Here is a 14,885-nt window from a genome sequence, read left to right on the forward strand (position 1 = left end):
GAAATCTTATGGACTAATTACTTGTTATGTGCACGTGGACATCGGATGTCGATCAACATATGATCAATCACCCCACAAATACAACTGTACATACATGTCGTAACAAGTTTTGCCTGCGTAGCAAGCGTTCCCTTATGAACCAAGCGAATTCAGGCCACGCGGCCCGACTTTGCTCGGCTCGTACGGGAACGCTTGTTAGCCTGAGAACGCAGTCGTATTTCCGGCTGTCGCCGAAAATACGTCTCCGTTCGCAGGTTATTCCAAGGGAGGCAATTTAACAAATTGACGTCAGTTTTTCATGCGTCTCTACTGTTATTCATCATCAATTTTGTATAACATTGTCAAAGTAGCTGTGGATCCACGAGTTGATCTGCAGACTACTTTGACAATGTTATGACGAAATTCATTGTCAATAGCAGGACAGATGCATGAAAAAGTGACGCCAATTTGTTCTTTACGATAGCAAATTGTCAAATTATTCGCTGTCGCACGTTGACCCATCGCATGAATAATTATCAATTCATGTGTCTGTCCGCTTATTGGGAATGAAAATTAGCCAATGAGCGCGCAAGAATTTCTGCAGTTATCGTAAAAAACAAATTTGCATTTATACAATATCGTTTCATTGTTGTCAATGTATCAATGGACCATTTACAAAAGAGAATACCAGAACGTAAAAAATACGAAAGCCAATATTTTAATACTTCCTGTTCAGTATAGCGCCCTGTTAACCGTTATTGCGTCTTGCCTTAAAGGCCATCTCCTATGATGGGAAGGGCTAGACTAGGAGGCAGAAAGGGTACCCAAGCCCTTAAAATGAAGGTTGATGAAACCTCGTTCCCAGGGCCTTTTCCCTTGTTTGGCCAGGGAAAAGGCCCTGAGAACGAGGTTTCCTAGAAGCTGCCGCCTTCGGCGCTAAAAGTCCTAAAAGAGTCTGCCTATTTTCCTTCAAAAGAGGTTAAAATCTCTGCTTTCTCCCGCCCGTTACCTAGGCAGAAGAGCGTCTTCTTTGGAGGCTACGACTCTCTGTAAAACGAATTTTATTACTTTTCTGCAGAACCTTTTGGTGGAAACATTTTCCCTCTCCGACATAATATAATATACTTTACTTCTGATGGTTATGTTACTTAATGCGCAAGTGAGCCACACACTTAATATAATTCTACGACCCCTAAATAAGACTAAAAATCGCATCAAATGTTTTCCGTCCACACTACGCTCGAAGAGTCTGAAAACGCAACAGTCGTTATTTATGGATTTGTGTTTCAGAAGATCTCGGAAATCACGTGATTATCGTGAAGCCATCGTTTTTCGAAAAGCTCCGGTTTCAAAATGTCTTCTGTCCAGCTAGCCTACTAGCCTACGTGTAGCCGTACCCACCCGCCGAGGAAAAACGGGAGGGAGGGAACGTCTACGAAGAGCTGACACGAATCGTGTTATGTGACGTCACGCTTTTGCATGGAAATATATAATGGTTCCTTATTGGATAAAGACCGCGAGCAATACTTTCGAGAATACTGATTGGCTAAAATAGATTTGTGCCAAGCCGCAAAATGTCTCACATTCTCACATCTGTACGAGTTTAGAGTTGCGCTAGTAAGTGGCAACTACAGACGTTCTGAACATTTTAGAAATACCGGCAACTGATGAGATCCGCATGGAGGATCGAAACCATGGTCTTGCCTGAACTAAGCCGAACAATGGCATATACAACACGCAAAACAGTCCACAGACTTGCGCGTAAACAGCTACATTTGAATCATGTGGTGCCAGAATGACCAACAACAAATATGATATGCGTGATAAGGATCTTCCTACTGTACTTGTAAAAACAGCTCTAATCACAGCCGGGCCCGCGTCACGATATAGAATGCAAGTATAAAGCAACATGTTCACGGTAAATTTCATATTTTGTCCCCCAAAAGCAAATTCGTGGAGACTTGAGAGCATATCTTGCAATAGAAATGAGCCTAAACAATGCATAAACACATGGAAAATTACAGAGGTGTCAAACTCTACGAAGCGACATGCAGATAACAGCGGAAACTATGCAGACCTATGACCTTTAAAAATTTGCCATAGCACGATCTAACGGCTCAACTTTACTCAAAATTCCTCCTTATTAGACAACATGAAGTGCCCTTCATAAACACGAGTGAAGCGACAAAAAAGGTCAAGTGACCGAACAGAGAACGGCAAATGTACAAATGTCATGAACCGCAGAGGTCGCTTAGGCTAGTCAACCTCTTCGAACTTAAATTCGCGCATTCTAGCGAATTTTTCGGCTGGAAAACAAGGCCAACTTTCTTCAAACTTGTGGCGTAGTTGATTCTCATAGATTTTTGTAATTCTTCCAGGTTCTCCTGCAAATTATTTCTCTTCTTGAGGAGAACATGACACTGCCTACAAATGTTCTCTGATGTAGCGTACACATGGAACTTCAAATTTGCGAGCGCGACGTTTACATCAAAGATTGTCTTCTTCTTGCTTTGGACCAAACATCGCTCGTAATCCTTTTCAATCTCTTTAAAACACAATATACACTTGAAAAGGGGACTGAAAAGGGACATTGACTTGCAAATAAACTCCAAAGAATAAATATTTACGAGGCCTTTGTCTGCGCGAGGACACGAATACAGACAGAAAATATAATTTGTTTGCATAACTTACATAAATTACTGTGACGTCACATAACACGATTCGAGTCAGCTCTTCGTAGACGTTCCCTCCCTCCCGTTTTTCCTCGGGGGATGGGTACGGCTACACGTAGGCTACTGTCCAGCCGGCGTGCGAGATTGCGTAATTTTTGTGAACGTGTGAAAAGTCGAGAGACTGGTAACGAGTCTTCAAAACATGGCCGCTTCCATATTCGTGCGAAGAGTTGCCAACAGATCTTTTTCCCTTGGACCGTACGCTTCACGTATTTCATCTCAACTGCGTTTCTTCAGCGATCAGGAAAAGAAATGGACTACCGAAAAGTTCGATGAAGTCGTAAATAAGGACAAGGTAGTGGTGTTTATGAAAGGAGTCCCTACTCAACCCATGTGTGGTTTTAGCAACGCCGTGGTGCAGATCCTAGGGCTGCACGGTGTTGAACAGTACGGGAGTTACAATGTGCTAGAAGATGACGAGCTTAGGCAAGGAGTTAAGGAATACTCTAGCTGGCCAACGGTTCCACAAGTTTACATGGGAGGAGAGTTCATCGGTGGCTGCGATATTCTGTTGCAAATGCATCAAAATGGTGAACTGATTGATGAACTTAAGAAAATTGGGATAAGATCCTTGTTGTTGGACAAGGCTGAGGAAGATAGAAAGGACACCTAAGACAATTGGTTCTCCCAGTTTAGGGAAAGGAACTAACCAAACAAACAAGACACTTGCTCAGAACGTTTTGATGCTTCTAAAACTCGAGACAAACCATGCTGCTGTGTAAATTTTGTATTACGTAATACACTCGTAAAGTTTCATGATCGAGACTACCAAGACAACGTGTACTTCTAATACAAAACACTTTTCTTACGACTGCATGCAAAATGCTGGAAAAATATCTGTGTTTATAGCCTAGGGTGGGAGGTATATCCATCTAAGGTTTGACAAACCAAGAAAAAGGCTTCCACTTGCATAAAGTCACCATAGGCTATAATTTTAAAACACTCAAAATTCTGGAAGATTTTGCCATAAAATAATCAATAGTGACATTTGCCGAAGTATGGTTTTATCTGAGAAAAAGATTAGTGCTAAGGATAAAATTAAAAGACTACCCAAAGCAAAAAGATGATTGTACTTAACTACACCCTGCAAGTAGAACGTCCTTCGATCTACCCAGAAAGATTGAAGGAGTTGGAAAACTCTGTTCACAGGGTAACATGAATATGGCAAATGCACAACAGTACAGGCCCTCGGCAGGATATCCCTTTTATTTATTCAATATGCACTACTGTCATAAAATAAAATTCGCCACTTTCTTGCAGTCGCTTAATGGACTGTTACTGGGGACATTATTACTCCTCATCTTTTGTTTTGACTCCAGTGACAGTCACACACGTGAATTCAAGATGAGACTTATGTCAGACATTTTCTAAAGTGGCAAGCATTAAGGATAAGAGAGAACTGCAACAATGTCCATTAAAAATTTCTATTTTCAGTATGACATCATGCAATCTCTGAAACAGTGAACTTGATGAGATAGTTAAGCATCTTGCAATGGTTATCCCTAATATGTAGACTCTGCTGTAGTTAAAAATCAATTTCAGGTCAGGATGTTTTTAAGCTGGTTTGATATGTATCCTGTTATGTTCTGAATTTATTGCAGTAATACTTAAGACAATGAAAAAGACAACTCGGACTAGTTTGAAATCATTTTGACCTGAAATTCATGTTAAATGACAATGTACTCATCACATATTTTCACTCTTCAAACTCTTTTTTGTTTGTTTGTACTGTGATCATATTTGTTTCTGTACAGTGACCATTACTGTGTTTAAATTTTTCTCTGTGCAAGAAGTCTTGTCAAATCTGATCACCATCTTTCTTTGGATACAACCTCTTGTTGGAAAAAGACTATTTTCAGGAGTAGTTGATACACACACCGTCACAGCAGTCTCAGGTCACAGATGACCGTGATTAATTACTTTTCTGTGAAGAACGATGCTCTCAGTAGCCAAACTTTTCATTCAAATGTGTCCGTCCATCACCTGTCTGACCTGACGGGAAAAAAAAACAAAGAGTCACAATTCCCCACATGTCTAGTAAATTGCTATTAATTATCAAGCAAATAGATGATAGAGATTATCATCGTGTTTGAAGAGTTATCTAGATATAGTTCTAAGTTGTCACTGGCAAAATTGAAATAGTCAGATATACCGGCAAAAATATTCTAGCAAAATACTTCCCTTCATCCCCATAGCATTATATCATCGAAAAGTCACTTCATCATTTTCTTTTAGATTAGTTGCTACCCTCAAATGTCAACCCCTTTCCCCAAAAAGAGAAAGTCCATAAGAGTAAACAAATGATGGAAAAGTGTCTTCAAATGTGGCCAAAGCAAACCTTAACAATACAAAGTTAACTGGGGCAGATCTAGGTGGGTTCGGTTGAACCCCCTAAATTTAAAAAACAACGAGACATTAGAACACACTGATCTGGCTTCAGAATGCCGGAATTTCCAAGGATCTCAATTTTCTGGGGGAGGATGCCCCCAGACCCACCTACAGATGCCCCCAGAGCCCCCTACTTGGGACACCAAAGGTGGTCTGCAGATCAAACCCTCTATAAAATCCTGTTTCTACCCTAGGCTTTTTTTTTAAGTGAATGCTATTTTTGTCTTAATGCTTTTACTGACTTACAAGCATAACTTACAATACATGAAAAAAGCTACTTACAATACTTTGCATTACGCTACTTGCTTACTTACAATACACAATAATAATTACTTATTTGTGCACATCAGTTGTAACACACGCCCTACGTTAATATACATGGACTAGACATGTATCAGTAAAAGTGATATCCTATAGCTGTCTACAGGTGGACAGCAAAAGAAAAATCCCCAGAAATGAACTGATACAATGTTTGACAGGTGTACAGACCTTCAGGTGGCAGCCATGCTGCATATGTAGGATCATTCTCAGCCTGCCACTGAGTGGGAACATGGTAAGATCGCTTTTTCTTCTTCTTTGGAATTTTCTCATTCTGCAAATAAAATGAGAGCAAAGAGAATTATACAATCTACGCAATGTCATAAAAAACTTAAACAAATGAAAGTAAAAGTGCACCATCCAGGCATCAAACTTACAACAAATTATGTGAATATTTGACAAATGAACATATTTTTCCACAATGATAAGAATGGGTTACACTCTTGTAGGCTATGGAAAAATTTGGTCACTTTGCATTTTAACATGCAAAATTTTATTACTTATTTTAAGTTCTAATCAACAATGATTTAGATAAACATATACAGGCAAAAAGTAACGATAGACAAATCCGACAATGGTGCCAAGATGTCGCCGAAACGTCGGATTTGTCTATCGTTAGTTTTTGCCTGTACTTTCAGTTCACCCAGAATTAAGCAACTAGCAATAAAAAGGTAGAATTTTATACTTCAAATTAAATTGCCCAACCATGCTACTATAAACAATGTACGGAGACTAATGTTTTAAGAAATTTAACATAAAAACCCTAACTCACATTGTCTTGAGCTTCTATGTTTTGTTCTTGTTGTGAATCTGTTTCTCCCTCTGATACATTTCTCTTTCTCCCTTGTAGACCTTCACTATCTTCTGGTGGCATGTTACAAGTTTCTTTTTCTCCTATGTTTACAGTCTCATTTCTGTCTTCTGTTTTCACAACAACCTTTTGTGGCTTTCTATTTTTTCTTTTCTGTGAAGATGGTGTGATAGGAACAGCAAATTCTTGTTTCTTTTCTGCAGAATTTGAGGAATGGTTGTTGTTGTCTTCCTTAGAGACTGAATGTTCTTCAGCAGAGCTTTCCTTAAGTCTTACTTGTTCAAATAAGGCTGATGATTCATGCCTAGAGTTGGTATTTTTGTCAACTGTTGTATTTGGAGTAGAATCACTTGATTTACTTTCAGACTCAGTGCTTTTGGCTGCCTCATCTAAAATTAACATAAAAACATTGTAAGTTAGAATACAGCTAATCCCCCATGATGGCACTTTCATTGTCTAACCCCAAATTAATTTCAAATTAACTTAGTTTTAACTCAACTTTTGTATCTACCAGAATAGTACATTGGAATGAAAATTACAAAACAATGCCTACTTACTGTTCATAGTAAGCAACCCAGTTGAAGGTGCCCTGGACAGAATAAAAGAACAAGAAAATAATTATTGCTAAGAACATTTAATAATGGTGATGACCATTTCTGGTATGTTGGGTTGTTTAGGTTTTTTCATGTTCTACTGGGGCAAAACCATTTTCAGTTGGTTTAGTTGATCAACTTTTTCAACTAACCTCAAACCAGGTCGTGGGAGTGAGTAGCGTGGTAGCCTCATGGCCAGTGCCCACGGCTGAAACGGTTCTCTCAGGATTCCAATAGAACACTGCCTTAGACTATCATTACACTATGTTTTTATTTGCTGAATTCAGAGTGGACATTTTGTTTTGTTGTTCCTTTATTCTTAACTTACAGCAATAAACAGTTCATTTCTCCTAACAAGCAGATGAATGGGGGAAACAATGAAAATTATCAACTACATTAACCAATACAGATACAAGTCATATGAAATGTTATAATAATTAACAACTTACTCTGCAACTGCAGGAAGACTAGCTGGCTTGGCAATATTTACAAGTTTGACAAGCCTCTGTCTTTCCTACATGAAGTGCAGAAAAAAAAAAAGTCAAAAATTCTTATAATGGTAATGGTAACATGAGAGCAGCAAACAGGTAAGGATAAACAACAAAATGCAAGTTCAGTAATAAAAAACTGCTATCATATGTCAACCAGGGAAAATAGGAAACTACATAAGTTTCAGAGATTAGTAGCTCAAAAGGCTGGATGAGGGCTTAATCAATCAATCTTTATTAATAACCTCTGATTTTCATTTCAATCAATAAGTGTAAATCTAATAGAAGTAATAATCTTCCTAGATGGATGCTTGGCCATTTGCGGGTTTCTCCCCACTCCTGGAAGAATTTTGTGAAGCTGCCCCAACAATTCCTCTTCCTGGTCCCTCTGTCTTTTCTAAGGATCACCCATGCCTTTCATGTTAAAATCTGGGCCTTATTCATGATTAATGAAGAAAAATGTAGTTCTAATCAAATTGACCAATATCTTGTCATAACTGAATTAATATAGAGCCCCAAAAGCATTTCATGATAAAACAAAAGACCCAGATCAGGTGTTACACAAGTTGTGGCAGGTTTTCTTCCTTTCCTGTTTCTTCTTGAAATATATCATTGCTAGTCTAAAAGTACTATTGGATGTCAAGCACCTTTTTCAGTTCAAATACTTTTCTTCTAATCTGAGTCCTTGTTGTCTTGTCCATTGAAGTTCCAAGTGAGCTCATGTAATCATCTAATGAGTCAGCACCTCCAGCATTTGAGCCATTCTTATCTAAACAAAGGGTCAAAGTACATTATTGGATCGCCTTTGACAAAATGTTAACCCCTAACCAACCAAGCACAAGGGCCATACTGGGAAATACTGGCCCAAGGTCGTGGGAATATGGACCAAGCATAGCAAGGTCTGAACGAAAAATGCCGAGGGCCAATATTCCCGGTTACTGCTCAAACAAGCTAGTTTAGTACATCTCCTTTTCATTTTCTGAAAGCATATTGCTTTTCCATGACTTTCCATGACCTTCACTTAAATTCCGTGACTTTCCAGGTTTTCCATGACCCATACGAACCCTGATCCAGATCTCAAACTTTTCAAGGTTTTTTAGAAAATGTACTCAGCCTATAGCTGCTACCTCGAATATCGATAGCAACCAATTTAAAATCTTTCAAACTTACCAGTCGCATCTTGCTGCAATTTGTTTTCAAAACTCTTGATTTCATCATCCAACGTCTGAAGTTTTAATGTCTTAAACAGATCAAAAACACATTTAGTGAAAATTGACTCTTATATTGATCAACACAAATGTTGATCAACAAAATGTTTACATAATTGTTAATAAGACCAGAAAAATACAGAATGAAATAGATTCTGTGGACATTATCCTCTCAAACACAATAAAGTGTGTCATACTTCTGTCTTGTATCAATTATGCATGTCACACTTTTGCATCACAATTACAGTATACTCTAGAAAATTGGAGTTAACTTTTAAAGCTTTTTATAAGTAGTTTAAAGGACTCAAAGAAGCTTATACATTGTACTTTAATTGCTACAAATTTCAAGTAAATTAGGTAGTTATAATTATACTCACCAAAGATTCATAAGTTTCTGTAGATGGTTGATCTTTACCAGCCCGCTTCATCCTCTGTATCCTTTTCTTCTCAACTAAGATGTAAAAATTATATTAAACAAGCAGGTTTTATTGGAAAGGAAGGAGCAGTCTGTCTCCATGACTCTCATCCTACAAACTAGATGTAACGTTAGACATGCCAGTGATGACATATCTGACAGAACTGAGTTAGTGGAAACTTGCCCAGAAATAAATATCATTGGAATCTTCAATCCAGTCATCAGACCTGTCTCTTGATCAGGACAAGTGATCACTGCTTAGATGAGATGTCCCATTATCAGAGATTAATGATGCAGTGCGTGGCCAGGACCTGAGCCTCTAAAGACAATAAATATTGTCTGAAGAGGTTCAACTGTACCACTCCTGAGATACACAAGAAAACTCTCCTGAAACACACAAGCTGCTCCATATAGGTTTGGTGTTTTTGTCAAATTTTAACAGACGCAGCACTCAGTTTTTCCTTCATCAGAATTGCAATTCTATAACATTATTTTCTTTAATTGCAAGATCCTGTTGTGCTGCATACAAAATTGCAGAATTTTGAATTTAGTGGTACAAAAACTCAATGTGTAGTTCCAGAAAATATCCATACCTCCCCCACGGAAGGGAATTTTTCTAAGTCCCCCCCCCCCTACCCCTCTGGAAATTCTGACTGAGCCTCATACATTTCTTTAAATGTTTTGGTCTTGCAGAACCCCCACCCCCACAGGAAATTCCAATCCCCTTCTGTGGGAGGGAGTATGGATATTTTCTGGAACTGAGCAATGTCAGAATTGAGTTATTCACGCCTGCCTGTTTTATTAGGTGTCAGTTAGATATACATGCAGTAAACAACACAAAAACAAAATTAGGCAATTTCCCAGAAAACAATAAAATTATAAATTACAATGAGAATTTTTTTGTTTAGTGAAAAAGAGACTTTGATTTTGCTTTTTATCTGTCTCAAAACAAATCAAATATATTTCCACTGACCTGATCCGGTTCTGTCCAAGAATGAATCTTCGTCACTATCATAGAAATCATTTTCTTCCCAATTTTTCTCTTTGTGCTTCTTGCTCTCTGGTCATGAAACATAAGGAAAGAATGAATACAAGATTTGCCCTTAGTCCAAACTGGGTCACTTAGAAGAAATATGGTTCTGTAGTCAGAGACATAGACATAGTTTAGTTTACTTGGTTGCACACTTAGCTATGGTAACAGTGCATCCCATACATGGAAACTTGATGAGCAGAGTCTACAAGATGCACCAGCAAGTTTACAGGTGCACTATAACAGGTGCACCATATTCCATGACAATTGTTTTTATAAAAATAAATTAAAATATGAAAAAGAAAGATTCTTTGTTTAGTTAAGTATTTTAAAACCCCAAGAAGAAGGTGGAAGAAATTGATGTACAATGAAGCATTTTAAGATCAAAATCAAGAAGATAGAATACATGCTGAAACACTCTATCAAATGTTTGATATATTTTCTCAATCAAAACTGAAATCAAGAAGTACAGTCATGTAATGTAAAACAAGGCCCATGTCAAATGTTGAACTTCACATGAGACCAACCAAACTGAGTGAATTAACTTCATGATAAGTTCAACGTTGAGTTCGTCAGACTGAATTTAGATCCACCAACACATCCTATCTGTCTGAAGCAGACAGATAGAACTGTTGGTTGATCTAAATTTGGTTTAAATTTGATGTTTGACCCAACAGTCAAGCTTTACCCATTTGGATCGACCCAAATTGCAACTTAGCTCAACGTTTAACCTGGGCTTAAAATAATACAAATCAATACTTATTAAAAGCAGATACATACATGTACATGTAAACTACAGGTAATGATTTGGATTTTTGCTTTTAATCAATTGATAAATTTTTATTTCTAAAAAATTATTTACAGCAATATTGCTTTGATCTGCAGACGATCAGGTTATCCCACACAATCATGATCCAGTTAATTTCACCGTACCATGGGAAGATTGTCTAAGGAGGCCAGCAGCATCCAGCAGTCTACATGCTTCCTTAGCACACTCCAGTACTGCCTCCTTCTTCTTTCCTGTGACAGCAGCCTCGGCATAAATAGGATCACCACCAGGACCATCAATAGGCAGTCTGCAAAGAGTTCAAAATTACAATATTATTTTTCATCGTTCCCCCACATAAGACACACGTAAGATTTAACCTAAAAATTTCTATATTGGCGATATACACAGAAGCTTTAGACATCTCTGAAGTGTCTCTGAATGAATTTTGTCCAAAAGCAACAACTAAACTACAATACCACGGCAATTTCTGTTTAGTAGAGCTTTGTCATCAGAGTATGTTCAGATCTCGGGAATCTTGAGCAGGGAAAGAATTGAATACCATATAAGATATTCATTTACTAACTTCACTCTGCAGAGAAATACTTTTGCATGTCCTGGCCCTTTCTCCTCAACATCGTACTCCAGCTCCAGCCCTAACAAAGATAGTCAGAAAACACTCTAAGAAACAGTGCAAGAAAAACCATACATGTATATCTAGTGGGCACAACTGGATTACTCTATCGAAAGACAGAAACTTTATGTTGCATGAGTTCTTAACATATTGATTGCACAAGCAAAGAATATTAACATTTACATTTTGAAAAAGTCAAGAAAATTTTGGGAGGACACAAAAAATTGGTACTAATACTAGCCTAGGTTAACCAGTCTCTATAGTGACTCTGAAAGCTCATTTATTAAAAAGGACATTAACATTTAATGTTTTAATTATTAACTAATTAAAAATATAAAATTTCACCTTCTCTTTCAAAGAATCCCCTCAGAGTCTTTTTAGGATCTTTAAAGTGATGTTCTTCTGCTTCCTTGTCAACCTCTCCAAAGTCAGGTGGATACGCAGGTTCTTCAACGGCATCCTCTCCTAAAAACATGATTCAATCGATCAGATAATAAGTTACTGAGATCTTGATGAATTTTCAAAAATAGATACATGATTTCAAACTAGGTTTAACTTAATAACTCATTGTTTTCAAGTTTCAATTTTTGGTATTTTACAGTGTTCCAGCTAAGCTTTTAGAGAAAGGCTCAGTCACACCATAATGAGAACCTCATGTGCTTGCGGCCTAGTTTGCCATCAATAACATCACCCATTGAAATAATAAGCTCTCAATGAGAGCCCTTACAAAACAAAAAAGAAGAAAAGAGAAAGGTGTGAAAAAGAACTCAGTTTAAAATACAAAATAATTAAAGATGCTGCCATTGCATGTACCAGACCAACTGGACATGAAAGCTGACAGAGAAGGCAAAATGATTTGAGTCACTCTCCCAAGCCTCAGGTGGGCCAAGTTATTGAAAACCAAAATGCATGTGTGTGGTGATCAAATTAAACCACAGTGGGAAAATGTCATGTCAAGTGGAGAAAAAGAGAAAAAGAGAAAAATCCATAGGGGGAATACTCCCATGTGGAAAGGTTGAGATGCCTAATTATGCCTAGAGAGCGAATAAGAGCGTTTGTTATTATCATTTCTTTGAGTGTACCCTAAAAAGTAAAAATAGTGGCATTTCATCCTGAACTCCTAAGTGAAACCAGAATCCTTGATTTACAGTATACCCCTCAGCGAGATGACTAGCAGCCCTGATCTTTTCATATGAAAGTCCCCCTCCTCCAGGAGAGATTTACATACCGTCTCTATTGGAGAATGAATAGTTAGATCTTTTTATTTCTTAACCACAGGAATTGTTTCTCACCCATCCCCCAGTCTATGCCTGTGTCCTCCTCACTTTGTCTTCCTCCTTCCTTTTCTTTCTTCCATTCTTCATATTCTTCTTCTGTCATCACACGGCCCACTTCACTACTCTTGGTTACTGCTTGTTCTGTCAAAGGCTTTGATTCAGATTCTTCACTTTCTTCAGGACCCTGGTGAAATTGTAAAGAAAATTTTTCCAGATGAGAGAAGCATTGAAAGGCACGGAAAAATTTCATATTAGCCTTTAAATCTGATCTTGTGGTGTGTAGACGTTGCAATACAAATGTACATTGCTCAAGACCTTCCAATAATCAGAAGATACCAGCAATGCATCCAATTAGACTACACTTTTACCAACACACTTTCACTTGCTGTGTTAATTAAGCTATAGTGAACATATGTGCATATAACTGGTACTTATATATGACATTCTTTCAATTCCAAGGCCACACAGGGAGAATTAAAGAGTGTCACAAGCTCAGGGGGGTACTCCCGTAAATTTCAGACAGGTATACACCACGGAATGTCTTAAAACCTGACCCTATTTAAGGATGAAGCAAAAGAAAATTGATACACTATTTACAGTAAGGTCTCAATTTTGTTTCAGTAACTTTGGAAGTTAAGCATCAAGCTTAGAATTTATTTTTCATTTAGCCAGGCAATTATGCATTGTGATTTTAGCTGACAAAATTTAGGTAGCCTATATGAGGATCACACCAGAAACACGATGCCAACAGGAGCAAACCTCAAAAACCTCAAAAGCCATACCCTATCCCACAGCCAATACCTACATGTATGAAAAGGAGTAACCCCCCCCCCCCCCCCCACTCACCCCCTTTGGATCACAAGCCCCTTGATCTGTTCACCCTCTCTTCTTTTACTTCTGGACACTCAGCTGGCAAATCAGCAGCTAGCACTACATGTATGAAGATACGTGAATACAAGATCCCCTTAAGCTTGTCTGCAGTTTGTGCAGCTACATGTACTGATGAACAATTGCGTACTTGTGTAAGTTTTCGTTTCTGGTAACCCTGGTAAAAATAGTTGAAATCTACTTGCCTGAAGGATAAATAACCTTGAACTTCCCCCAAACTTGAAGACATACCCAACACGCAATCGGTAGTAACGCCTGGGCTCAAGTGGGGACTTGTTTACAATTGTTCCATGTGTACTTCCGAGGTCGTAAATGTAGAATCCCTTCTCACTGTTTGAAGTGTCGCTCGTCTTGTACTGAATAACTGCGTGGTATCTGGAGACAGAGGGATGCTCTAAACTAACGTCACAGTTTGGAAGCCTTCCAAACACGTGAAACGGTTTACTAGTAAGGTCGATAGTTGATACAATACATCCATTCTTCAACGCCTCCAAGCTGTACAGTTCCTCCGGTATACCACTCCATGAAGGTTCTTTGTATGGCAATTCCGGTACAGTTTCTTTCTTTTTTTTAGGTGAAGCCTTTTCTTTTGATCCTTCATTCGCAATTTCTGTCTTCTCAGGGGGTTTTGATGGTAAACAAGGTGCGGGCATATCACAACTTTCAGCCCCAACGTTGTCCATATTTTCTGCAGTGTGGTCACCTTCTGCCATCGTCTCCTTCTTTTCGCTCAATAGAGATTTTTCTTTACATCCTTCACTCATTAACTTAGTTATTTCTACAGTTGCTGATGGGAGACAAGGAGGGGGCATATCACAATTTTCATTTCCAGTATTACCGATTGTGGTGAACGAACAGCCAACGTCGACAACGTCCGCCATTTCGGAGATTACAAAAACATGTTGTGTAAGATGCATGCAGTATAGCCTTGAACAAATTGCTAGTTATTAGTCTTCTCTCGTCTATAAAAACATTGTCTTTTTGTAATCTTTTTGTGAGAGAGGGTCACCATTTTCTAAGGAAGGTATGGGAAAACGTTTCTTTTTCTGTCAAAAATGGTATATAAAAGGGCAAGGCTTAAAAGATCATAGGGAGGAGCCTCCCTGTTTAAAACATTGTTGGGCACCCCTGATGGGGATTTCAGACCAGACTGCCAACTGATGCAGGGAACAATTAAGACACCATTGCAGAGGTAGCCCATGAAAAATGAATCCTGGTCTATTGGGCAGGAAAATGGCATTGCAGAGTGGGAAACAGGGAGCTTGGGACTTGCCTAGTTAACAGCCTCGATATTTCACTGCGGTCAATCGTCTCGGGTCACGTGGTCTGGGGAGAAGTGTGGCTACTCCGGGCCATGC

General features: G+C 38.5%; 2 protein-coding genes across 2 annotated transcripts; one reads left to right on the forward strand and one right to left on the reverse strand.

Annotated features, from left to right (window-relative positions):
- The first annotated feature begins 2,777 nt into the window (after positions 1-2,777).
- On the forward strand, positions 2,778-3,908 carry LOC145485894 (glutaredoxin-related protein 5, mitochondrial-like). Its single transcript, XM_081464546.1, has one exon. The coding sequence runs from the start codon at positions 2,854-2,856 to the stop codon at positions 3,322-3,324; it is 471 nt and encodes a 156-aa protein (XP_081320672.1). The 5' UTR covers positions 2,778-2,853; the 3' UTR covers positions 3,325-3,908.
- On the reverse strand, positions 3,903-14,459 carry LOC145485893 (kanadaptin-like). The gene is made up of 14 exons (XM_081464545.1): positions 13,713-14,459; positions 12,655-12,823; positions 11,708-11,827; positions 11,315-11,384; positions 10,896-11,038; positions 9,906-9,992; positions 8,895-8,968; positions 8,480-8,549; positions 7,957-8,078; positions 7,271-7,335; positions 6,786-6,817; positions 6,190-6,617; positions 5,589-5,691; positions 3,903-4,703 (listed from the first exon to the last, which is right to left on the reverse strand). The coding sequence occupies exons 1-14, from the start codon at positions 14,442-14,444 to the stop codon at positions 4,654-4,656; spliced, it is 2,265 nt and encodes a 754-aa protein (XP_081320671.1). The 5' UTR covers positions 14,445-14,459; the 3' UTR covers positions 3,903-4,653.
- Positions 14,460-14,885: the final 426 nt, after the last annotated feature.

This window comes from Orbicella franksi, chromosome 4, assembly GCF_964199315.1.
Source record: "Orbicella franksi chromosome 4, jaOrbFran1.1, whole genome shotgun sequence".
Classification (NCBI taxonomy): domain Eukaryota; kingdom Metazoa; phylum Cnidaria; class Anthozoa; order Scleractinia; family Merulinidae; genus Orbicella; species Orbicella franksi.